This window comes from Cygnus olor, chromosome 1 (assembly GCF_009769625.2).
Source record: "Cygnus olor isolate bCygOlo1 chromosome 1, bCygOlo1.pri.v2, whole genome shotgun sequence".
Taxonomy (NCBI): domain Eukaryota; kingdom Metazoa; phylum Chordata; class Aves; order Anseriformes; family Anatidae; genus Cygnus; species Cygnus olor.
Genome location: NC_049169.1, coordinates 144,808,638 through 144,833,122, shown reverse-complemented (window position 1 = coordinate 144,833,122; position 24,485 = coordinate 144,808,638). Strand labels below are relative to the sequence as shown.

At 44.8% G+C, this 24,485-nt stretch overlaps 2 protein-coding genes across 6 annotated transcripts in view; one reads left to right on the top strand and one right to left on the bottom strand.

Moving 5' to 3' along the window:
- Nucleotides 1-14,677: 14,677 nt before the first annotated feature.
- On the bottom strand, nucleotides 14,678-19,437 carry SOWAHC (sosondowah ankyrin repeat domain family member C). Its single transcript, XM_040553318.1, has one exon. The coding sequence runs from the start codon at nucleotides 19,310-19,312 to the stop codon at nucleotides 17,954-17,956; it is 1,359 nt and encodes a 452-aa protein (XP_040409252.1). The 5' UTR covers nucleotides 19,313-19,437; the 3' UTR covers nucleotides 14,678-17,953.
- A 39-nt stretch (nucleotides 19,438-19,476) lies between these two features.
- Nucleotides 19,477-24,485, top strand: part of SEPTIN10 (septin 10) — a 29,489-nt gene continuing 24,480 nt past the window's right edge. For 2 of the 5 annotated variants that reach the window (XM_040553104.1, XM_040552971.1), the window contains exon 1: nucleotides 19,496-19,649. In XM_040553104.1, the coding sequence (XP_040409038.1) occupies nucleotides 19,620-19,649 (30 nt within the window). In that variant the 5' untranslated portion in view covers nucleotides 19,496-19,619. Of the gene's footprint in view, nucleotides 19,650-21,563; nucleotides 21,588-24,485 lie in introns of those variants that run through there. The other 3 variants (XM_040553186.1, XM_040553042.1, XM_040553231.1) reach the window with 3 other exon arrangements.

Here is a 24,485-nt window from a genome sequence, read left to right as displayed (position 1 = left end):
TTAAGATCCATAAATCTATGGCTGCTACTCTAACAGAAGTGCTGGTGCCAGTAGTTGTGTTCTTGGCACAGGATTGAAATGTCCCAGCCAACCTGCAATGAGATCCCCGAAGAAAAGGAAATCTAGCTACGAAGTCTGCTAGACTGGGAGATAACCCAAGCTGATCGGAGTCAAACTTCTCCTTAATTATGTTAATAGTAGACAGGGGACAATCTGTTTTTTCCTGGCTTTCGTCCCGATGACTAGGACCACTACAAACATTTCCTATCTTTTCAATCTATTTTTATCTGGAGGAGGTTTCACAGAGTGTTCAGTATCTTGGGGAGGACAATACTCAAGTAAATCAAACCATGTGCCATGTTCCAAGTAGGAAGCGGTTTTGATAAGCTTTCCTAATGCTGTTTTGGTAGCTTCAAAAAACAATTTGACAATTTAACAATTTGATAGCTCCTGCTGTCTACCAAGGGCTCCATCTCATCATTTCTGGTAGATGGAAGGAGCTATGAGCAGCCCAAAGTCCTGTCTGGTTGCAAGGGTCTGTTTTGATCTGTTTTGGTGGAGGTTACTCTGCACTGGGGCAGGCACCCTCTAACATCATCTCGAGGAGGAGTACTTGTCTTTTTAACATCTGTGCTCATTGCTTTTGTCATTTCGTGGCTGTGAGGTGTTACGTTCACCTGGCACCACATACTTTAGGGGACTGGCACTGCTGTAACCAAAGAGGAAAACACCTGAGACTCTCAGGGCAGTTTTGCAGGGGAGAAGACAGGGATCTGTGAAAAGATCACAAAAACAGGAGCAAAATATTAACTAACCCTTAATGGAAAACTTTGGGGAAAGTTGCTGCCAGATCCTACAGCTCATTTGTGGAGAACTTGTGGAAATGGGCCACAAATAATCTCTCAAGATGCTGTCTTGTAGCATGTGGTTGTAGATCTACAGCATGGGCCCTCGTCTTGCCGTGGAAATGAAGAAATCCCCGCCAGCTTAAATGTCACCCAGAAGGAAATGAAATAGTGAAGTGTCAAAACACAGCAGGACAAAATCTTTCCCTTTGAGACAGACTGCTTCTGACCTGAGTTAACCACAGCAGCAGGGGCGGTGTTGGGCTCGTGTCTGAGGGACACGCTGGCAGGGGGAAGCGGTATCCTCAGCAGCTACACTGCATTGAAGTTTTGTGTCCTGCCCCATGGGAAAACATGCTGGTTACACATTAACGCGGTTCCTTCACTAGTGGCATGGGTCCCAGCTGAGGGACGAGCGCAGACAAATGATCACCAACTTGTGTTTCACCTTTCACAGGACCAGCATTAAGTGCTGCCTTAAGGTTTCTCAGAGCCTCATAGTATTGGGAAAGCCTCTGCTATTTCTTACATAGTGATCTTAGAAGCTAACGTGGGTGGTGGAGGCATAGCAAAAGGTGTGGTTAGACAGCACAGGCGCAATCTGTTTAGGGGAGTTGTCAAAAGCACCTGCTCTCTTCTTTCCCTTTGCTGTTGCCAACGTGCTTGACCTGACTCTGTTTTTCCCTGATCCACCTTCGTTAAGATTGCAGAGCACCAGCATGGGGTCTGCTAAGCCCCTGGCTTGGGTGAAGTTAGGCAGTCATCTAGGACAGCAGGGAGAAATGAAAATGAGAAAAAGGAGAGGGGAAATGCAGGGGGAGGCTTTTATGTCCTGCCTCAGGTACTACATAACCTTCTCCGTGCTGCTGGGATTAGCTTGTGTGCTCCAAAACCTTCCGGGGAAGCCAAATGACAAACAAGAACAGCGCGTCTGTTACTCAAAGGCACTCAGCCTTAACATATACACGTGCAGGGGAAAACGTGGTGCCATAATCCGGCTTTGTGCACGCCAGATCCCAGGCCAGAGGTCACGGGGATCAGCCCAGGGCACACGATCCCGGTCCCACTGGAAAATAAAACTATAAAAAGAAACCTGTCGATGCAACAAATTAGCTGTGAGAACTGGACTGGGTGTCAAAGCCTAAGTCAGCACTTCGCATTGTGTAGCCGCGAGATCTTTGATCGGTGAGCCCTGACGCTGTATTTACTGCACCATGAAAGCGCGGGCACAGGAAGGGAATGTAAGCAGCCACGCGGGGCCGGAGCACTCAGCTCCTCAGAAAATGTCTCTGAGGGACTTGGCCTGTGGAAAATCGCAATTGCTGCTGGGCCTGGCAGCAGCCAGAGCTCCCAGCTCTACTGTAAGCGCTCACAGGAGAGGGTGACAGCTTGCCAAGTCCAGTATCTATATGAGAAGCTGGGGAGAGGGAATGTGAGAAATTATCTTTCCATATTCTGATTGCAACTAATTTGGTGACTGACCATCTGTCTACTTTGTTTAGCTTCTTTTTAAATCTGTGGCATATGTGCTGGCTTCCAAAATCACTTCCAGATGTAAAATTCTTTCAGATAACAATCCCTTTTACTTTTTCATGTTAGATATTTAGGTGTACAGGGTATTGGAAAAGTGATTTTTTTTTACCATTACATTTCCCATCATCTTTTTTTTTATAATTATTTTTAACTGTGCTAGGCCAGTCCTCACGTGTACGGAGCCACAGTGCCTACAGCACACACACTGATGTCCCATGTGCACAAATAATGGCCCCTTAAAACAGCAGAGGACAGAACCAGCTCCTGGGGTGGTGTCCTGGAGTCTATGGGGATGAACGTGAAAAGAGAAGGGACCCACATGAGGAAGATATCGGTGCTGTCCCCAGTGACCAGATTTTTTTTTGAACAGCTACAGGGATTTGCCCTAGAGAGTCAGACTTTAACGGTGACAACAACTGAGTTCATGGAAAAATTTATATAAGCAAAACACTAAATCCACATGGAATGCCACGGCTCTGAATGTCTGAAGTTTGGCTCCTGTGGATTTCTGGACAACAAATTCTCAGCACTCCTCAACTGACAGAGAAAATGCTTTGAAGACAGCTCTGAAATGAATGCATTTCTAAAGAGGCTTCATCTCCACTCATGTCCTTTTATTTTCTGGCTCAGCTTTATAGAACATGCTGGAACCATCCTTTCTTTACAACTCACCATAAGCAGTATCTTCTGCCTGCTGGCATTCAGCTCATGATTGAGATGAAGGATCACAAATATTTCCATTTCTTTAATCCGAAAGTTAAGAATCTCTGTATTAAATTACCAGTAATGAAAAGTCTTCTCTGAAACCAGGCATTGGTTGTTCAAGTTACCTGGAAGTAGGACAGCAAAGATAATAGATATCTTGAATTGTAGATAGTTCAGAAAAGGATGAAAGAAAAAAAAAAAGATTTTGATTTGCATTGAAACAGAAACCATTGAAATCTGTGAAATCAAAAGGTTTGAGTAAAATAATTTGAGGATAAATTAAATACTTGGTTTGATCTCAAATGCATCATTTTTCTACTTTGAGCACTTTTATTCACATTTAAGTTACTTCGAGGAAACATTGAAACAGAAAGCTGAAAAGAAATGCATTTCGTTTTGAAAAAAGTGGAACTGACACAAGTAATTTCTTTCAAAAAGATTTTTTTTTTTTTGACCAGACAATTAAAACCCAGTCTCAAGTTACAAAACGTTGTGGCATTACTGAAGCTTCTTGCGCTAGTAAAAGAATTCTCTCTGAGAAATAATTCCCTCATCTGCACATGTAAGTTGCTTTCCACGCAGGAACAAGAAGAGAAAGGACGGGGAGGATGCAAATAGCCATAAGGAGACAGTGCTTGCAGGTCCTTCTGACCATCTCCTCCAGTGAAGGTCCTGAGGGGCCCCAGCCCTGGTTTGCTGGCAGGACTTTCAGAGCAAATGAATCTGCCTGGGGCTCCCAGCCTACACCGTGCACAGATGGAGGCGTCCTGAGCCAGTGGAAAAATATCAAAACCTTTTGTTCTGAAACGACTTCAATCTGCTGAGGAAGTGACCTCCATATGGGTGTTAAAGTGAGGAGAAATCCTTAATGACATTATAACCCATTTAGCGTTCCCATATCTACGGATTTAAGGAACAGCCATTAGAGCACGCTTTTTGGAGGATCCTCTTTCTGTCTGTCAGTGGCTCCTGACGCAGCCTTGATTCAGGGCAAACTCCAGAGAGCAGGAGCCCCATCCTGTGCACCGCATCCCTCTGGGCCATCATGTGGAGCACCAGCCACTGCACCAGCAGCAGAGGGACTGGGGGGTCTCGAGCCAGTGCTCTGGACGCTTCTGGTAGGATGCCACGTCACCGTGATGGTATTGCAGCCTGGGTGCAGCTCTGATGCTCACCCTTCAGCCTCATCCCAAATTTCAGAACCACTTTGTGTTTGATTTTCAATCCATCCTTCAGCTTGCTTCTGCTTTGCAGGTAACTGATCTTCCTGAAAGTTGAATTTGCTGGCTTTGCAAGGCTGCTGTCAAACAGCTCTTTGCTTCTGCTAATATAGAGGAGGGACAAGAAATTTCTGCCAAAAATATGAGTGAGATTCCTACTCTTAAGGGCAGGATATCTCAGCTCTAAAACCTTATCCGCACATGAACTCTACTGCCTTGTAGCAGGATACTACAATTAAGGAAGGTGTGACCATGAAGGTGTGTGTGGAATAAATGAACCAGTAAGAATAAAGCCTCAGCCCCATACGTAATTCAGTAGAAACTTTCCAACCTGAGTGTTTTGGCAGTGCGTCATTATTTGGAAGGGCATATGACTGCAGTGTGGTGTTTACTTGCTCTCCAGATATACTATGTCCTCTGTGGATTCAAAAAAAAAAAGTATTTTGGCATCAGACAAAGCAAATAAACAATAACTTTAGAGCAAGGCTATTAAGCACAGCGATCTTTCTGGTGGCAATCACACCAAGCAGTAGGAGGCTAGTATTCAGCAAAACTGGTCTGCTGGCACAGCAGGTTCGGGCTAGCAAGGCTCCATTGTCATTTAAAAGCAGGCATATTTAAGGGGTTAGGATGTCTTCCTTCCACTTTGCTGTGATTTGGCGGACCTCCTTGTTCTTACTGCTCTCTGAGCACACTTAAGGGACCAACCTGTTCGTTTCCATGTTCAGAAACACAATCGTATTTTCATCAGGTCACTCTTCCGGGAGCTGCAGTTCGCTGAGTGCTGCACTGGAAGCACTTGGTGGCCTCAGGAGAGGCAATGTGTGAGTTGGGCAGCAGGAGAGAGGAGTCCTCACGGGCAGAAAAGTCTGGGCTAGATGGAAACTGCATCAGCATAAATCAGATGCAAATATTAGGCACAGAAATTGTACTTGCAAAATATGCCTGTGTGAATTCTGGCATTGAGGAAACTCTGGAAGCCACAAAGGAGATAACTGCCTTTAGCTGGGCAGAGCAGTAAAAGAGGTTTAAAATAACTATACCACCTGGTGCTTTGGATGTACCAAGAACAATTGCAAACATAAGAGTTTGCACAGCTACACGGTACATCTGAAGAGCATCAGTGGTTTGCTGCTGCCAGAAGGGGCGGTCCAGATGTTCTCCGTCAATCCAAACCTTACCGTGCCAGCCCTGCTTGCAGCCACGTGGCTTTGTCCCTGCCCTTGAACCATCTCCAGCTCTCAGACTAGAATTGATGAGCCAGTTCTCACGTGGAAGAAGCCGCTTACATTTTTATTTTTTATTTTTTTGGCAGGGTTACATTTCGACCAGCACAGCAATTTCAGCTGGCTCTTCTTTCCACCCAATGAGCACCAGAGCCAGTGCTTGGAAGAGCTGGAGGGCTTCCACCGGGCGTGAGGGCTGGTGGAGGCTGGCACCTCCTCACATAGTGGCCAGGAGCACGTAGGTTTGTCATATGGCTGCAGGTGGGACCTGCAGGATCCTGCTTAGTCCTGTAACTCAAAGGGGTCCATTCCCTGATTATAATAAGGGTCCATAATTTTTCTGCAGGATTCCCAATCCTTCATCGTCTTTTTCTCCACGTAGAGCTTCTGAGTTTCGAGGGAAAAATGGTTCATTGGGGGGCACTGAGTACGTACCCCTTTAACTTAGAAGTGTAGGTGTTGAGCAGTGGGCAGGCATACTGTAAACAGCATTAGAAAAAGCTACACCTTGGACCGAGAATTACTCACAAATGGTTTGCCTTTTTCTCCCCTCCCAGTTCCTGTGAATCTACACTGTCATTGTTTCTCATCGTGTCACCAAACCAGCCTCAAATACAAACTTTTGTCTCTTCCACAGAAGCTCAAAAAGATAAATAACATGAAAACAGTTGCAAATCTCATTCAGAGGCCACCATGTCAGTACAGGTTGCTGCTGGCACATTGCATTTTTTTTCTGAAAAAAAAAAAAAAGTGTTGTTTTTTTTTGAAGTAACACAGGTTGTATCTTGGGACACTACAAATGCCTGTTGCATTTCCTGCCTTTTGTGCTGCTGTGCCAGCTGAACGCTTGCTGCCGCTGAGCCGTGGTGTAACTGAGGCTCTGAGGTCTTTGCATGGGAAGGGACTTTCTGGAGTTTAAGCAAAACTTGCACAGAGAACAGCCTAAAACTGCAAATGTATATAGGAAATCTAGATTCTGTAGAAATGACAAATTTGGGACTTCTAGAACAGTAAAGGAGATTTAGCTGCATACCTTTCATTAAATAGTATGAGGAAATCCCCATGTTTTCCTTGGAAAATTTTAATATAAACTATTTAATTTTAGACAACAGTCTTGTTGAGCAGCACTGTAGCTCTGATCCTTTTTAAATACCAAATTAGTTAGAAAAGAATGAAGGAAAAGAACTACAGATAAACTGTTACACATATAAAATTGCTCAAGAATTGAATGCTTTCCATGGTGATTAAAAAAAATAATAATCAAATTCTTAAATTCAAACCAGCATTTAGGGGATATGACAATGGAGAAACCTTGGCAGGATAAGGAGCTCTGACTGATTACTGTTGCTATTCATATTCTGGTAAAGCAGGAGCCAGTTGTGCAAGAGTCTTTCCAAACAATTTAAAAGGGAGCTTTTTGAATACCTGTACTTAGTTCTTTTATTGCTCTCTTACACTTCAGACCACTTCTGGTTTCATATTTTTTTTCCTGTCGAAACCACAAACATTTGCTAAGGAAGACGTGGTTAGCTCAACTCACATTTTCACTGCTTTCTTTCTGCCCATTGTTTCTTTTAAATCTCACGTGTGGAGGTTAGCTCCATGAATTCAGAGCCTCAGGTTCCCATTCTTTGACAATCCCTCTTGGGAGAACTGAAGCATGACGTAACACTTGGACTAAAAACTGTGGAGGAGTCTGATTTCTGCTCAGTCATCTTTTCTGTTTTTCGGTCAGTGTTCCTTTCTCGCTATCGTTTCCCACTGACCAAATTACACCCCAAAATGAGGTGAAGGAACAAATCTGTAGAGTTCCTAGGAGAAGAGGAAAGATGAGCAGATTTGAAAAGAGATCTGATGAGAATGACCGCAGAAATAGAGAATGACTTCTGTCTAGCCATATAGAACCCACTGCCCTGTTCCCCCCAAAATAAAAGACTCCATATCTTCACACGTGGTCTTCACAATACATTTTGGAGAGAACAAGTAAGAAACCTATGCCCTTTGTGTCTTTTGGTATCTATTCATTTCCCACTATCCAAGTCAAAAGGTGCTTTGATAACATCCCTGCCTGGCTGCTCTAGGCCCTGAGGTGGAACTAAACTGCCCAAGCACCGAAGTCCTTGTTCTGACCCGAATTTATTTCAAATTATTTTTTATTTGCAGTGGAGGCTTGGCTTCCAGTGGGGTTGGCAGGCTAAAGGGCCTCACCCTGCACAAGCAGATGATCCTGTATCAGAGGCTGTGTGAGCATGCATTTGGGAATAGGGCAGGGATGGGACAAGTGCAATCGGTGTCTTTCCTGTGTAGGCCCAAATGGGCCTACACAGGTGCATCGAACCACAGCATCAGCCAAAAATTTCACATAAAACCACCCACAGGTGCTGTTTTCTCCTTTAGAGCTTTTCTGATGGCTGGGATCCTGGAACATCAAGCTTTCTTCATGAGTATTTTCACGTTTCCAAATCAAGTAAGGTACTTTCAATTCTTTGATAGCGGTTCTTAAGCCTGGAGGCATGGGGTGCTCTGCAGCAGCGTGTGGGGAAGCAGCTGGTTACTCGCACAGGGGTACGGTGCTCATAAATTTATATGGCTCTTCTGAAGTTACGTCTGGCTCAATTTGCAGCTATCAGAACATAATGCAAGAAATGGATTGATTACTGAGTGCTTTCTTGAAGCTATTCTTTAATTTGTGGACTAGGAACTGATCTGCTATGTCATGATCTGAAGCAACATAGTTTGTGGTGTGTAAACGATGCAAGTGATGGAGAACTCTGGTGCTCTACAGAGTAATTACCTTAAAAATTTATGTTAGGTAAAAATAAGTTATCATCAAAAGTCCCTATTTCCTCCTTTGACTATAAAATGATTAAAAAGAGTATCTGATAGAGGCATTTAACTTCTTGATAACTGTACTAGTCGTGTAGATCCTGCCCAATCAAGCTGGTAATGCTGCTGCTAATAAAATATGAGTTAGCAAATGCGTGCCAACAGCAAATGTATTCCTGCACTTGACACAAAGAAAGTGTGGCTAAGGTTAATCATAAGGAAGTTCTAATTAATCATAGCTCTGGATGTGAACTAGAAGCAAAATATATAAATTAGAGTAATACAGGGCAATTCTCAGCCAGAAAAAAACTAAAATTTACTATTATCTCCCTGTGAAAATGCAATTTGTAATTTGCACTGTAATTCCATCAGCTGTCTTTTCTGCTTCTGTGCACAATCAGATATATCATCACTGTGTCATTAAAGAAACAATTATTCTAACAACAGAACTAATAAATCCCTTCTGTTAGAGGCAGGATTTAGCCAGCAAACACAAATAGACCTTTTACATCAATACTGGCTAGGATGAACAGCGACATTTAATGTCACCCACTCATTCATGAATTGCCACATTGTCATCATAAGCCACAGGGTGGAGGGGGGGAAGGCAGGAGACGACTGTAGCAAATGCAAAGTGATTCACGGGAGTGAAGAAACCGAGACTATTTAAAGATGTTACTCAAAAATGCTAAAATTAGCAAACATTTGAATCCCATGTGAATTCCATATTTAAGATTCTAGGACTGAATATCTAATGAGAATTTGATTCAACAGCTTACTTCTTTTCTAAGTACAGTACAAGTTACATTTCCTAGTTGTTCACACCCTTCCTGTGTTAACTGAGACAACCTGCACGTTTGTGTGCCTCTCATTTCCTCAGGCTTATAACATTCGGTGGGATATATTTTACTGCAGTATTTCACATTCTTAAGTGTGAACTGAAAGCAATTCAGTAGTGCCTGTGGAGAATCTGGAGATGCTGGGTATCGGTAGGGTAACACCGACGTTATGATGAAACATAGGAACCCAAGGATACCAGAGCAGTTGGCGCTTTTCTTCTCACACTACCCAAATCAAAAAGCAGCAAGGCTAATGAGATCCTTGGGTGATATGTGGTTGAAATTATGCTACAAAATTGGACTAAATTTCAATAGTGAGTGAGTGTAAGTAAAGCAAAAATCAAAACATCCAACATCCCTACCCTGTGTCCATGACTACTGTTCTATAACACCCAGAAAACAGATGAGGAAAAACATAATGAGCTATCACCAGACTAGGCCAGAAGCTTCTTCTGTCCTGCATCACTTGCAGTGGCAGTGTTGGTGGCAGAACACAGGTGCCTGAGCCTTTCTTACTGCAGTGCTGCTCCATCTCAGTATCTCTTCCTTTTCCCTTGTGGCTTGTCAAGGGATCCTTGTGACGATCTCACAGCAACTACGGGATCTTCATGAAATCAAAAATACTAGGAGGGTGTGAAACAATGAGCTGATCTCAGTGTCCTCATTTCTGTTTGTACAGGTAGACCATTGGGTGGAAACTTTTCTGTGCCTCCTGAGACCTCCCAACTAGCCTGAAACGCAGGTATTCATTCCCCCCTTTCTCAAAATTGTCAGTACCCCCTTTCTTCACTGTAATTTTGAAGCACTTTTAATGCCATCCTAGTTCCACGCTGGCAATGAGGTACAGCTCCAACAGAAAAACTAAAAATGAAAATGATATGTAAATGTATCCAAGCGCAAGCAAAACTGACAGGTGACCCAAACAATTATGGTGAGTTGTTATAAAAGCCCCATCAGATGTGAACATACACGCTATTAATGATAACAACAAAGTTAATGAGGAACTTTCAGGGTGTGCTTTCTAGAAGCTCATTGTAAAAGGGAAAAATGGGGACTGACAGATCATTTACCGTTCCTACTTTTCCCATTTTGGAAACAGGAGCAAATTCAAACAGCATCTCCTTTATTTTCCTCATCCTTTCTAGAAGAAACATGATGTCAAGTTTTCAACACCTATATTTTTTTTTTCCTGAATTGTTTTGTAAATGCTAGTGTAGGAACACACAAAATAGACTTTTCCATAGCACTCATTACTGGGGCAGCTAAGTGTCAAGCCTGGGATCTAAGTGCAAGTTGTCAGTGAAGGACTTGTCATCAGTCTTGCAGTCATACTCTGAAAATGCATTGTTGATTTTCACATATATTCTTTGACCAAACTGGGCTTAAGTTCCTTCCTTCAAATATTAAACCAGTTTAGGCTGAATTCAACTGTGTTGTTTAAATAAGGTTTTAAGAATGTTAGTTTGGAGATTTAGGCTAATGACATCCCCCTCATGCTATTTGAAATTTCATTAATTCCAAATGTGCTAGAAGATTTGTTAAAGGGTTGACTGACTGGCTCCCAGGAGAGTCATAGTAAGGCGTGAGGGGAAAAGCAGCAAAACATCTAGCCAAAAGTGGTATGGCTTTTCTTTTTTTGTATGTACGTATAGATATTTGATCTATTTTGCATATATGATCCCTGTTTGAGTAGGCTACAGAGATTCTAGGGTCAGGGGCCCTATCTTCTCTTGTGTTTGGACAGTACCTGATATTGTGAGATACCAGTTGTGATTTGGCAATACCACTCTAGAACCAGTAGTAGCAATGTTATCAACAGAAGTTTTGACAGCCTAATACATTTCCTCCGCTCCCAGTCAGATTCCACTCCCTTAGCATCACTTCCTTGTCTTTTCACTCCACCTCAAATCAAGAGAGTAGGTGAGATGTTCACAAGGCCATAAAGGACCATAAAAAGTCATGGTGACATTAACAACTCCATACCTTATGGTATCAATTCCTTTTTAAAAAGATCACTGGGGAAAAAAAGAAATCAAATCCCATCTCCAAAGTCTTCCTGCCACTTGTTTCAGCCAAGGGCAGGTGATATACTTTAAAAAACATAACAGCCCTATTTTCTGAGTAGGTAATTCATCGTTACTGACCCATGAAAGCCAGGGGTGCTTCCTATAGAGGTCAGTGGCATTTAAACCTGGCACAGGAAAAGGACCCCTGAAGAATGCTGTTGTGGAAAGGGGAACACTAAGATCATTCAGGGATTAAAAAAGAAGCTGTTGCCCTGTACTGCTTAGTCACTGTGTGTGCTGGCATGCTTGAAACGCGTTACTTTTTTTTTCCCCTTCTTCTTTACCTCAGGCGTTCGGTTTGAAGGGTGTGTAGGGAAGTGAACTTTCAAAATGATTAGTCATCTTTAAAGTCACAGTCTTCTATTTTTAACAGGAGTTGAGGCAAAGCTTTCCAAAATTTGAATTCATCTAGACAGCTATCAAAAGGTATCTTGTCTGCACAGGAGAATGGGGTGGGCACTCATGCTAAGCAGAACTCCCATTTTAGGGCCCATCATAAAAAGTACTAGTTTTAACACGGCTAATTGTATTGTCAGTGGATATCCTGTGAGATGGCTGCGGGAACTTGGAGCAGCCTTTAGAAGGTGAGAAAATTCCAGGTTAAAAAAGAAAAGCCTAATACATCCATTTCCAGCCATTTGTTCACGTGCAAGTGTAATACCTGTGTAAATGTCAGAGGCAGATGACGTGATGTAGCATCTCTGCTTCCATCCCCATCAAGGGAAGTACTTCTAGCAGCTTCAGAAACCTTGAAATTCGCCACTGCCACAACCCACGTCGTGCAGCTGCGATGCCTGCAGTCTGTTCCACCCAGCCCATCTGCGATGGAAAGGGAAACTTCAAGAGGCAGAAGTGTGAGAATGGTAGCTAACGGTCCTGTTGTAGGAGGCAGCTGAACCAGCAGGACTTAGCTGCAACCCTTTAATTATAAGCTCCCAAGTTAACACAGAGTTACTTCTGTAAGACGTACCTGTGGTAACATGGTATGTGATAGGTAAAAAGGCAAATAAATAGAAAATATAAATGCTGTTATTTATTCAAGTGTTACAAACATATTTTCTGGAATTTTGAGGTTTTATTATTTCAAACAAATTCATGTTCAGTGAACAGAAGACATCTTTTTAACCTACATCATTCATTTTGTTGTTCTGCAATCAAAGTAACAACATGGACGGCACCTCCTTAATATGAACTGTCTCACGGGATCTCTGTGCCCCAACAAATACTGCTGATATCCTTTATCTCTTTCCTAAAAGAAAACAAATAAAAGCCACAAACCAAACCAAAACAAAACCCACATCCCAAAAAACTTCCACCCAAGAACACCCACCTGTCCAGCTTCAAGAAGAAGAGTCGACTGCTCCTGCCCACTCTACCACCAATTTCTCAGGTGCTTTGGGGAACTACAGAGTGAAGTAATCAGTAGAGCTCAAGAGACACCTAGCAAAAGTGAAAGGCCTCTAGCTCCAGGGGAAAACTACTGAGGAAATTCCCAGTGTTTCATCTACATGTAAGACCAGGTCTAGAAACAACCCAGCCAACTGAATTATTATGGTTGTTAGAGACATTAAAGTTTCCAAACTTACTTTTCATGGACTAGACTTGATACGTGTGCATGCTACAGGCTGTCTGCTTTGGACTGACAGCAACAGCCTCAATGATTTACCGGCATTGACGCAGATACATGCAGAGACCCAGCTTTGTTGACTAGCGCTGCTGCTGCTTGACATTGCTACTATAGGTTCATAAAATGCCTTTTAATATAACAAAGTTTTGTTAAAATGGACAAAAGTTGTATTAAAAACAAACAAAACCTGGTAGCTTGGCTCAGTTTTTCCAGTAATGTGCATAATTAGGACACATCAGCACTGATTTTGGCTAAACCGAAGAGTGATACAAGATAAATTCTGGAACAGCTGAAAAACATGAAGATAAGATGTTTCACTGTAACAACTCTGAAAGTGCAAAGTCATGTTCCAGTTTCCTCCCCAAACTGATAATAATTTAACCCAAATTGAACAGCTAGCAGCTCTCCCAAACCCTAATATTAATCTATGACTTCTTCCTCCCCCACTTAACACTCAGGGACACAAAAAAAATAGCAATATATACTTTTTTCCCCCCTCAACTTGAGGCAAAAAACAACCAACCAAGCAAGCACCAAAATGCATAACCAAACTTGTTTTTTTTCTGGATGAAGTCTCCAAAGTTTGTTCTAATGTCTTCAGGCTCATGCATTCCATATAGCTTGGGCCGCTCGAGGCACAGTAAGTCAGGACTGCAGGCCCCTTACTCTTCCTTTCTAGTCAATGGAAAAGGAAGATAACAACGCAATACTGAAGGGCTTCTCTCCCAGTGAGAAATCTAAAGTGGGACCAATCTGATGTACAGAGACTCAACAGCTGTAGCTACGCTCGACAGAAGAGTTGTTTGTACTTCTTGCAAACAGTACTAGCTACACTAGGAAATAACAGTAAGAGGACCAACAAAAATACTTAACATGAGACATTAATTTACATTTGAGCTCTCAGCAAGTCGTCTCTCCCAGCATTACTCTGTAACAGAAGGGATATATGTTTATTAGAGAGCTTTCTGACCAACTAGTCAAGCCATTGCACGACCAGCAAAGCTCACGTCCTCGCTCTGTCCCCACCTCAGCTGCTATCCGCATGCCCCCGTTCTCCCCTGAGCTCCCGAGAACACTTCCCCTCCGTCCTCGTCTCACTCTTGTCTCCAAACCACTGATCTGGGGTTGCCTGGCTTGGAGCTGCTCGCATCCTTATCAACCTATAATCCTCAGCAATAGCAGAGCCTTTTTTCAGTCTGACCATAAATTTGGACGGCTCTCAAAGGATTTACTGGCAGCATGAGGTCCACCAGTCTTAAAATACGTTTTAGTAAGGCAGCAAGTTCAAAGGATATTTAGGTATACCAAAATCCGTACGGTACTGCAGTGATACTTCCCTACAGAGAAGCTGCTTGTTGTAGTTCAGACATTACAAAAAGCCTTAATCCTAAACCTTTTTTAATCAGGTATTGACCTTTACATAGTGGCAAAAACTAGTATTAAGTCTTCTCAGAGTCAGAGATTTTTAATTGCACAGAAATAAGGTCAGGGCGCTATTTTAAGTCAAGCAACGCCACTCTCCCAGGCCCTTATTTAGACATACTTCTCTACAGAAACCCTGTTGTGTCTTCATTTACTTTGACATGAGTTATCGGAGAGCAACTGCTAAGGAGAAACGTTACTGCCTTTCAAGCAACTCCACTATCTTTTTCCCGTCTTCTTCTTTCTGTAGTGTTAGCCAATATCAGACATCTTCATGATAGAAGAAAATCCAAAACAATGCATATCTTTACCAGCCAACACGCAAGCAGCCCCTAAGTACGTAGCATACAAAAGCAGATCCAAGCATGAACAATTCATGGGCTCTTTTTATTTCAGTAAAACTAAAATTTACAGATTCTTAACTCATAACCATTGAGAAAGACACCCATAAAAAGCTGTATTAATAAAAACTGACGGGCTTCCAGGCCTCTAAAATATTTCAAGCGTAAGATACAATAAAAGATATCAACTGTTTACATTACAGTCTTGCTGCCTTACACACTATCACAGAAAGTAAACAAACACATTCAGGAACTTCAAGTGTACTATTAAAAAGACACCAGTAAGTGCTCCAGTTTTCTGTACCATACAACTTTATTTCAAATTCACATCTTTCTAGGCAGTGTATCCAAAAATATTTGACTAAAGAGTACCTTTAGACTGTAAATATTCTTAAACGGGGCATCAAGTCTTTCCTATCTCCAAACGAAAACTTCAGTTTTAGCTCATGTTATAAAAAGTAACTGTGTGGAATGTGACAAGTCATAATGTGAAATCAAAGTGCTTTAGTCCCATAGCGCAAATATACACTAGTGGTTATACAGCCATTTGTCAAAAATATCTCTAACACCAACAGTACCATTTTTTTTAGGGTTTGGACTTGGTGTCATCGCACCCCACCTTGCGAAGACCTTTGGACCATTAAAGTGAAGTCTCACTAATTGATGAGACCATATGAGTGGACCAACAGTTTCACTTTGACAGTTCAAACAATGAGTTACAATGATATGTCTTTCTACCATTTGCCAAATTCTCTTAGTAATTACCAAGTTCTACTGCATTACGCAAGATAAAACTACGTTCCAGTTAGTCTTTTAAAATCCAAAGGGTTTTATATTCCAAATCCCAAGGCGTGGAAGTCCTCGACTCATTTCCCCAAACCCCAACAGCTATCTAAGTCTCAGTAATTCTGTGCAATTCTTTGCTATTTGCATATGAAGAGATAAACACTTGACCCAACAGTTCACATGAAAAATTATAAACTCTAAAAGCAGAAAGTTACCTTAATAAGATTTGGAAGTAGTTGAATGGAATGCGCTCAATTCAGAAACACCACACTGAAGAGGACTCATGTCCAATTGAAAACCTTTTTGCAGAAGCCTAAAAAGCTATTTATCTTCTGTAGTGAAAGAAGTTTAAAATTTAAGTGTTTAACTCTCCTCTCTGTTACAGAAGAATTAGCTCTGAAGAATAATACCTATGATTTTTTTTTCCCCTTTCAGACACCCAATTGTTGTATGAGTTGACAGCTTAAACAGGAAGGGCTGCGGAAAAATTTTTGGTCCTGTCTCACGGATATAAAGACCAAGTGCTTTGCAAAACTGACTATATCCATCACATTTGTAGCAACCAACCCAAAATGAAGGCACATGAAATCTATATTATAGCTATAATTTATAAACTAAAGCTGAACCTCTGTATAATTTTTAGTCTTTTTGCATGAAAGTAATGACCAGCACCTCTCCAGATTCAGTTTTTGTTCCATGTAACTTTTCCCAGAAACAGTTAAGTGTTGCTTGCATGCCTATCAAATACTGTCATTTATTAGGTTTTGACACAAAGTGCAGATACTGGTAATCCATGTACATGGGAAGCCTGAAACTGATGAATTGCTACCACTCCCTTCCTCTGTCTCTAAAATAAAGTAAACCACCAGCAACAGCTACAGACAGCTGTTACCTTGAAAGTGCACAACTCCCAGCAGCAGTTTCCCTGTGAAGTGTTCTAGAGCTTGTGGCACGCACTTAATCAGTGTCTCAGATTTCGACTGTAACAAGTCAAAGTCTACCTACTTTCCATTTGTTACCTGACAGACACGCACAAACATTCTGAGGAAGCCAACCTGAAACATGCTCTGACAAGCGTTGCCTTGAAATTGGCAGTACCTTAACATCTAAGCACAGGTGACTTCTACCTTGATCAGCATTCAGGATTCAGGGTCAGCTCAATACCTCATTCTTAAGGAGCGCCTCCTAGATTTCACTGGAATTGCTACCTTTAAAGCAGAGAAACAAAATTCAAGGTTTCGGAAAGCTTTAGCTTTTTAGCACGATGTTCAAAGCCTTAGTTATTACTTCTCTAGAAATACAAGTTTAAAAGAACTCAAACACCATTGCTGCCACTTAACTAAAATATGTCATTATTTGGCTTTTAATGAGCATTATAAGTGGGGATAAAGCTTCAGAGTTCTGGCTATTCACCTTATACCCCCTCTCCCCCTTTTTCTCCCTACCTTCTATTTTTCCACAAAGTAAGTTGAAGGGATTGGCACCTAAGTTTCTAGCAAACACAGACCTGTACCTATTACATTACGGGACCACATCAGCTTCAGTAAGATTGCATGCAATGGTGTCTGTGCTCTTTTCTAAAAGAGAATGACTTTCACATGTAACACATACAACACAATTTTCTGATTTTAAATGCAGTCAGTTACACATTAACAAGACTTGACCAGACTGAATAAACGGAACTGCGCTAGGTCTGGCACTTGAGAATTCACAGTGATTAAAACAAAACTGCTTTGCCTAAGACAAAACATGAGATACCAACTATATAAAAGACTCTTCACTCATGTTATTTTCTATCAGTATTACAACAGTGATGAGCAAGTTCAGTAGTATCTCAGGCAGCAGAGACCTCAGCACATGGTTAACTTCGTTCATTGCTTGCAGTGTCATTTTTTTCTTCCTTTGATATTCCCAATGTTAAATCAGGCAATTCTCAGCACACAAAGTTAACACAGGCTCAGGTCTTTGCTGGACTGAAACTTGGATTCTGACAGGAAACTTATCTACGGTCTCACTTCAGGTATCCAAGTCTGTGCTGTGCCAGGTGGTATTGCTGTTAAGAAGAAACTTAAAATATACTTGCGTATTACTGAGGTGGTGTTCTTACACAGCAAGTTGTAAGGAGTTTATAGTACCAGCTGATAAGAGTAGAGCATTTGCGTTTTTCTTTCCCCCAGTCAACTCGCTAATCCTAGATTTACAGACACAGGTTTCTGATCCAGAAGTCTGCCTTTAGAGAGAAAGGAGCACAGCTTTCAGACACCCCAGCGTTTCTCAACGCACCCGACTGCCCCTCGTTTCAGCGCCGAGGGCCCAGTCGAGACAGCTGCCTCCTTGGCAGCCACCCGAGCCCTGCCAGCCCGCCGCACTGAGGGTTAAAGCAAGATGCTCAGGACCCATCTCCCCAGAGCACACGAGTCCAGAGGAGCCCTCGCCTGCAGCTGCCTCCCCTTCCACGCTACACCCCGGGGCGCGCTGGTCCGTGCGCCCACCTCCCCGACCTCCTGCTCCCCGGCCCTATCCAAAGACGTTGGACTTCGGCCTGAGCTTGAACGATGCTTTCAGGGACTTCTCCTCGTGCTCTTCCTCCTCGGTGTCACCGCGGAAGGAGGGCGTGTTGTGGATGATCTGAGTCCTGAAGCGGATCTTATTAAGCCGGGGCTTCATCCGCCCGCTGCCGGAGGCTTTCCTGGTCATCTCCTTGCCCTTGCCTGGCACCGCTGCCCCGTCGGTGCCCTCGGCTTCCTCCCCGGCGCTGTGGTGATGGTGGTGGTGGGAGAGCCGGTAGCTCATGAGGTTGGAGGGCAACACCTTGGAGAGCCTCCAGCGCCCGCTCCCGTTGCCGGCAGCCCCTTCCTCCTCCTCTTCCTCCTCCTCGTCCAGTGCCCCCACGAGGCTCCGCATGTCCCCGGAGGTGCCCTGCTGCAGGTACTGCGCGGCCTTGCGCCCGCTGTAGTCGCGGATGTCCACGTCGGCGTCGTAGGCGCCCACCAGGAGCTTCACCACCTCTGTGTGGCCGTGCATGGCGGCGATGTGCAGCGCCGTGTGCCCGCCGCTGGTGCGGGCGTTGATGTCCACGGGCAGCCGGTGCCTCTGGGCGAAGTTGACCAGGGTGGCCAGCAGCTCCTGCCGCCCGTGCTTGGCCGCCCAGTGCAGCGCCGTGAAGCCGGTGATGAAGTCCCTCTTGCAGCACAGCGCCGGCTCGCAGCTCAGCAGCCCCTCCAGGCTCTCCCACCGCCCGTCCGAGGCCGACAGCATCCACGCGTGCTCCAGCGGGTCCAGCGCCACGGACCCCGCCGCGCTCCCCTCCTCCTCGGCCGACGACGAGGCCACCGAGCCGCTGTCCGAGTCGCGGCCGCGGGCTGCGGCGGGCAGGGCGCCGCGCTTCAGCTGGGGCGAGCCGCCCCGCGGCGCCTCCCGCAGGCTCCTGCGGCCCCCCGGGGAGCCCCCCGCCGCCCCGGGGGAGCCCCCCGCAGCCTCCTCCTCCTCCCCCTCATCCCCCCTCGCCGGTGCAGGAGCAGCAGCGGGAGGAGGAGGAGGAGGAGGAGGAGGAGGAGGCGGCGGCGGCTGCCCGGCGCCTGCCCGCGGGGAGGGCGGCGGGCTCTGCCGCCCGGCGCCGCCCTCGGGGGGCTGCGGCTCGCAGAAGCGGCGGCGGAGGTGCACGTACTTGGCGCCGGTGCCGGGCTCCGGGCGGACGGTGGCCACGGCGTTGACCAGCTCCTTGAAGCGCTGCCGGGCGGCGGCGCGGCGGCCGGGCTCGGCGGGGCTGAGCCAGCCGCCGAAATGCTCCAGCAGCTCCGCGTTGCGCGCCCGCCCGCCCCGCTCCCGCAGGAACCGCACCACCGCCTCCTGGCGCAGCTCGCCGGGCTCCGCCATCTCACCGCCGCCCCAGCGCCATCCTTCTCCTGTTTCTCCTTCTCCTGCTGCTGCTGCTGCTGCTGCTGAGGGCGCGGCGGAGCCCCGGCGGCCCGAGCCCCTCCTCCGGCCGGGAGGGACCGGGGCGGGCTCCCTCACGGAGCCGCCCGCTCTCCCCCTCCGCCCCCCGGCCGCCGCTCCGCCCGTTGGGCGCCGCCCGCTCTCGGCCCCGGCCCCGGCCCCGGCAGGGGGTTACCCTCCTTCCCTGCCTCTCTCCTTCACTCCCTCTCGCCTCGCCGCCCTTCCCTCCGTCCCCCCCCCGGTGGCCATGGCCGCCCCCCGTGCCGGCCGGCAGCCGGTAAGTCCCCGCCGCGGTGCCCGGGGGGGAGCAGCCCTGGCACGCCGCTTCGCAGCCGGAATTTGCCGGGGTGAGAGGGCTGGAAGCGGGCTGAAGGACCTCGGTGGTGGCACAGCTGGCGGCCCCGGGGCTTCCAAGGGCTGCAACATCGGTCCCCATTTTGGGCGAGACGCAGGGGTTTATTTGTGCGTGGAGCCTGCTGCCGTGCTTCCCGCCTGGTGACAGCACAGAACGGTTCTAGGTATCGCTAAGGGCAGGGGCACTTGGGTTGTTTAGGGAAAGAAGAGTGGTTTCCAGCGGGTCTTGCGTTTTCTGGTGGTGGGCAGGTGAAGTACCTGTCTCGGGTGGTACTTGGCTTCGTCCCGGTGCTGTGCTGCTACACCTCGGGTACGCGGCACAGCTTGTGTGGGAGCTGGAGAAATGGAGAACGGGCACCGCTCCTTGGAAGTTTTCATTCCTTGGAGCAGCTCTCATCCAGGCTGGTTTCTCGCCCTGGCTCTCCGCGACACAACCTGCGGGGCGACATGGGAGCGGGGGCCGGACGAGGACCAGGTCTACCCTTGTGCCTGGTGCTGAAAGAATTATTTGTCCTGCTATTGTCAGAGCCATCCACCGAGCTCCAGCTAATCTTCAGCAGGGGAATGAAAGGGCTTCTTCGTTCATGTTCCCCCGCTTGCCCAGGACTTGGCTGTTGAGTATAGATTGTTTTACATCAGAGCTCTTGCTTGGAGAGGTGCGTTTCACAGATACTGTCTTTAAGGCATGGATAAATCCTCAGGAGTGGTGGTACGATGTAGTGCGATGCATTAACTTTATGGTAGTTTTCTCTTTCCATGCATACATGTATATAGTGACATTGAGAGTCACTGCTTCACAGGCTGGCTCTTGCAGGAGACCGGAAAGAAGAAAAGCCTAAGAGCCAAAGTTTAAGAAACATTACAAAATGTTTTTGTTGATTAATGTTTGCATGAAGAGTGCGGAGAGAGGCGGTAAACCAGCTAAAGTGAGTGAGGGTGGGGCTTGAGGGTCCACTAGATCTGCTGAGGGATGCATGGAGATGGAAGACTTCACAGAAGAGAAAACTAAAACCAGAGGTGTAAGATAGGTCTGTAATGGAGGCAAGTGATTTAGTCCTAGCTTTATAAGTAACGGAGAGTGACATCAAATTAAGATTTTCTAGTTTAACACACACTGTGTAATTGTTAAAGCATTTCTTACTGTATTGTGGGAAGGATTTTGTTTTCAGTCCTTTCACAAAAGAAATGCAAAATCACTTGCAGAATGCAGCATGACCTTACACTGTAAATCTATTTACAATCAGGCTACACAAAGTCTGAGATGCAAGCATTCAGTACTTCCAATTCTTGAAGTTTTGACTTCTGGGAAAGTTCTGGCAGCTATTGCTGCCGTACAACAGCACACAATGCTTGCCATTGACTAATTAAAAAGGAGGCGAAAAAAAAGGCCTCGATGCAGTCAGATGCCTGCAGATAGCAGCTGCCATTCTCACATCCAGGACCAGCATTTCTTTCACATGCGGACAAGGAAGGTCTGCATCAGGGTGGCTGCAGTCGAGGGCTCTGGCTCTTGTGCAGAGACTGAATTGCTGCTCTCCAGGAGAGAAACCCAGTGCTACAGCTGCAGCACGCCCAGTTGAGCCAGCACAGCCAGACCGGCATAAATCTTCAGAAGTGACAGCAGTCACGGTGTCAGTGCTAAGTATTTTGCCTTATCGCGGTCATCTCAGAGGGCATCGGCAGATTTCGGTCCCTTTCTTTGTTTTTCTCCTTACCTCCAACAAAGGAGGAACAGGTACGGCATGTGCTGGATTTTCAGGTTACTCAATCATGTGCTGGTGAAGAGAGGCCTTTGTGGTGTTTGCAAATGCATACGTTGCTGTCTGTGAAATCACCTCCTCGTAACTGAAAAATGAGCAAGGTATTTCTGCATTTTTGCTTGTTTGTTCCTAAATACCTTGAAATACAGTCCAGCAGTTCTCTTCAGTAACAGCCTGCATGCTGTGCCTCCTGTTCTCTGCTGAGGGGGCTACAACTTTTTCCTCTACCTGGCCTGGGGGATTTCAGGGCATTTGTGGAGATTCTGCACTGCCTCAAGTCTTTTCAGACGGAAGCTTAGGGCAAAAATGTCACTTTTTTTTTTCTTTAAGGTTCCTTCTAAGATATTTCCATATATACATACATATATATAGAATCAGACATATTATATATGTGTGCATCAAGGAAATACTGTGGCAACCTATGATTTAAGGCAACGTAAGCTGTCTTGTGTGTTGAAGTGGGTTAGAAAAAGAAAATTGTAGGTACACCAGAATATCATGTAAAAGTCATTTGCAAGAGCCGCTGGAAGAATTCTGAGCTCATGGTGTTTTGGACGGATCCCTAAAAACTGGCTACAGTTTCTGTCATATTGAATAAATTACTTGATAACTGTGAGTTAAATCTGTCAAATGAGTTTTCATTGAAGCATCTTTTGGCCATTACTTCTTTATTTCCTATGGAATGTTTTTGGAACGTGTTGTTTCATACTTGACTCCTGTGTGTTGCTTTTTGTTTTACAGAATAGGCCAATGTATGAATTCTATGTGATTTTAATGTATTTCCTTTCTTATTCTGCATCTTCATAGACTTTTCCTTCTGTATTTTTCTACCTCCCATATGTTTTTGGTTCCCTTCCTTCTGTGTTATTTTGCCAAGGTTTCCTTTCTGTTCCCTCTACTGATCCCATCAGTTCTCTTCTTCATGCATGTATCTGAATAGCGAGATATCATCGGTATGCATGCATGCACCATGCATCTACATTTTAGGTTTTGACCACCCAAAAATGGAAAATAATTTTGAGTAGGAAAAAAACCCTCCATTTCGAGGCAGTAGTGACATTAATATTTGTTGGGTTAAACATAATGATATTAGGGAAATAGTTGATTATACTGGAGTAGTGTGATTCCCTGGTTTAATGAATGCCCACAGCTGTTTGTTGTAGTGGGGAACACAGGGCACTGAAAGAGCTGTGTCTGGGGTGCCTGTGGGCACGCTGATGTTGTCTTCTGCCTCCACGTGCCGTCCGCCCGCGTGGTGTTACGGGCCCGGCTGGCCGGCGTCTACTTCTATTTTCCCTCAAGCTTCAGAGGGTGCTTTTCAGTGGTCTTTGCTGATGATTATTTGCTTGGGTTGTGAGTCTGGTTCTGCAGGAGGCTTATATAGGAGACTTGAATATAGTCCGAGACCCAGGTTTTATTTATTTATGTTTTTAATAAGAGCTTGGGGGGAGGCAGGTCTGCAAATCAGGACTGTAGGCCTCAATGCTGTCATGTTTGCCACGTGGAGAAGGGATGTATAAGCGTGCAAGGATACAGTCTTCTATATCGGTGTGGCTGAGGCTTTGGCTTAATTGAACTACACAGTATTTCTTGGAAGTTTAACAGTCTAAATTAAAAGCTTTTACTGGGACATATTTGGTGAAACTGGTTCCTGTAAAATCAACTGTCTTAGGACAGCTATGTGAACACTTTAGGAGCGGTTAAAATCCCTAAAAAAGTAAACATTTTAAAATAGAAATAGAATCTGAATCTTTGTTTCTAGCTTTTCTTCAAATTTTACTATTAATATAGTGTTTTTTTTTTTTTGTGTGCATCCTGCCAGAAATCTCCTCATTGTAGGCATTACAATCAAGTCAACTCTGCCCACTTTTTTGGAACGACTTAAATAGGCTATGCTTCTTACTGCCTGTCTGCAAAAGTGATTTTCATAGACCATGACTTTTCCTTTTCTGATCCTCCTTCAGCTTGTCAATCTTCTCTTTAAAATGCGAACACTAGAGCAAGACATTTAAGCACGTTCTCATGACGGATATAAGTAATACTCTCCCCTGCTTGAAATTCCTGCAGTTACGTAGCTGGTGGTTATATACGTTCTCGTGCTGACGTTCTCGCTGTCAGGCCATACAGAGTTGGGGATGTGTGAGGTTTGGGGTGGAGGTGTTGGCGGTGGTTTGTTGGTTTACCAAGTCATTACCTCTGGCAGAAAGAACTGGGAAGAGTGATCTCGTCATTAAGGTGCTGCAAGTGGGGTGAATGAGCTTCATGTTCTTGCGGCCTTACTTTATCATCTCAGCTAACAGTTTTGCCTCATGTACAGAGTGAAGATGACATGGCTGACTTGCCTCCATCCCCTAGGCCAGGGCTGGAGACAGCCGTGTATAAACTCTGCTGTTGTGTCGGGGAAGTTCTTCTAAGCTCCGGGTGCTGTAATCCGCTTTTACAGCTTACCAGGGCTTTTCTGTCTGGTGTCAAGGTTTCGTCTGAAACGGCACAGTACTTGCAATATATTTCTGTATATTTACATTTCCAGCAAAACAGTTTTCATTTTCACTCCTGTGTGGTGTCATTAAATTAACTTACGTGTAGTGAAGAAAGGTGAAAAAATGGTATTTTTAAAATACTGAATTTGAGATGTCTCAGAATATCTTGACAAATGCATCACTACCTATTGCAAAAATTGTTACTCACTTTCCTGACTGAAATACATATCCATAAGAATTATCTTTGGGAGGAACTCGGAAATACAAATAAATTAACCATCTTAGACTTCCGATATGATTTTTTAAATAGTGATACAGCCATATTGTTGTTATAAACACAGCCATAGTTTTCTAAGCTCAGCACAGAGAAGGCACCTTGTTTTGCATCTTTATTATTTCCCTTTGTCCTCTGTTTCGCAGAAATGTTTTTCAAATTTTGTGATAAACAACCAATATAATAGTGGAATAACTAATTATTTTTTAGTTTCATTCCCAGAAAATGATACATTTGTGCTGAAT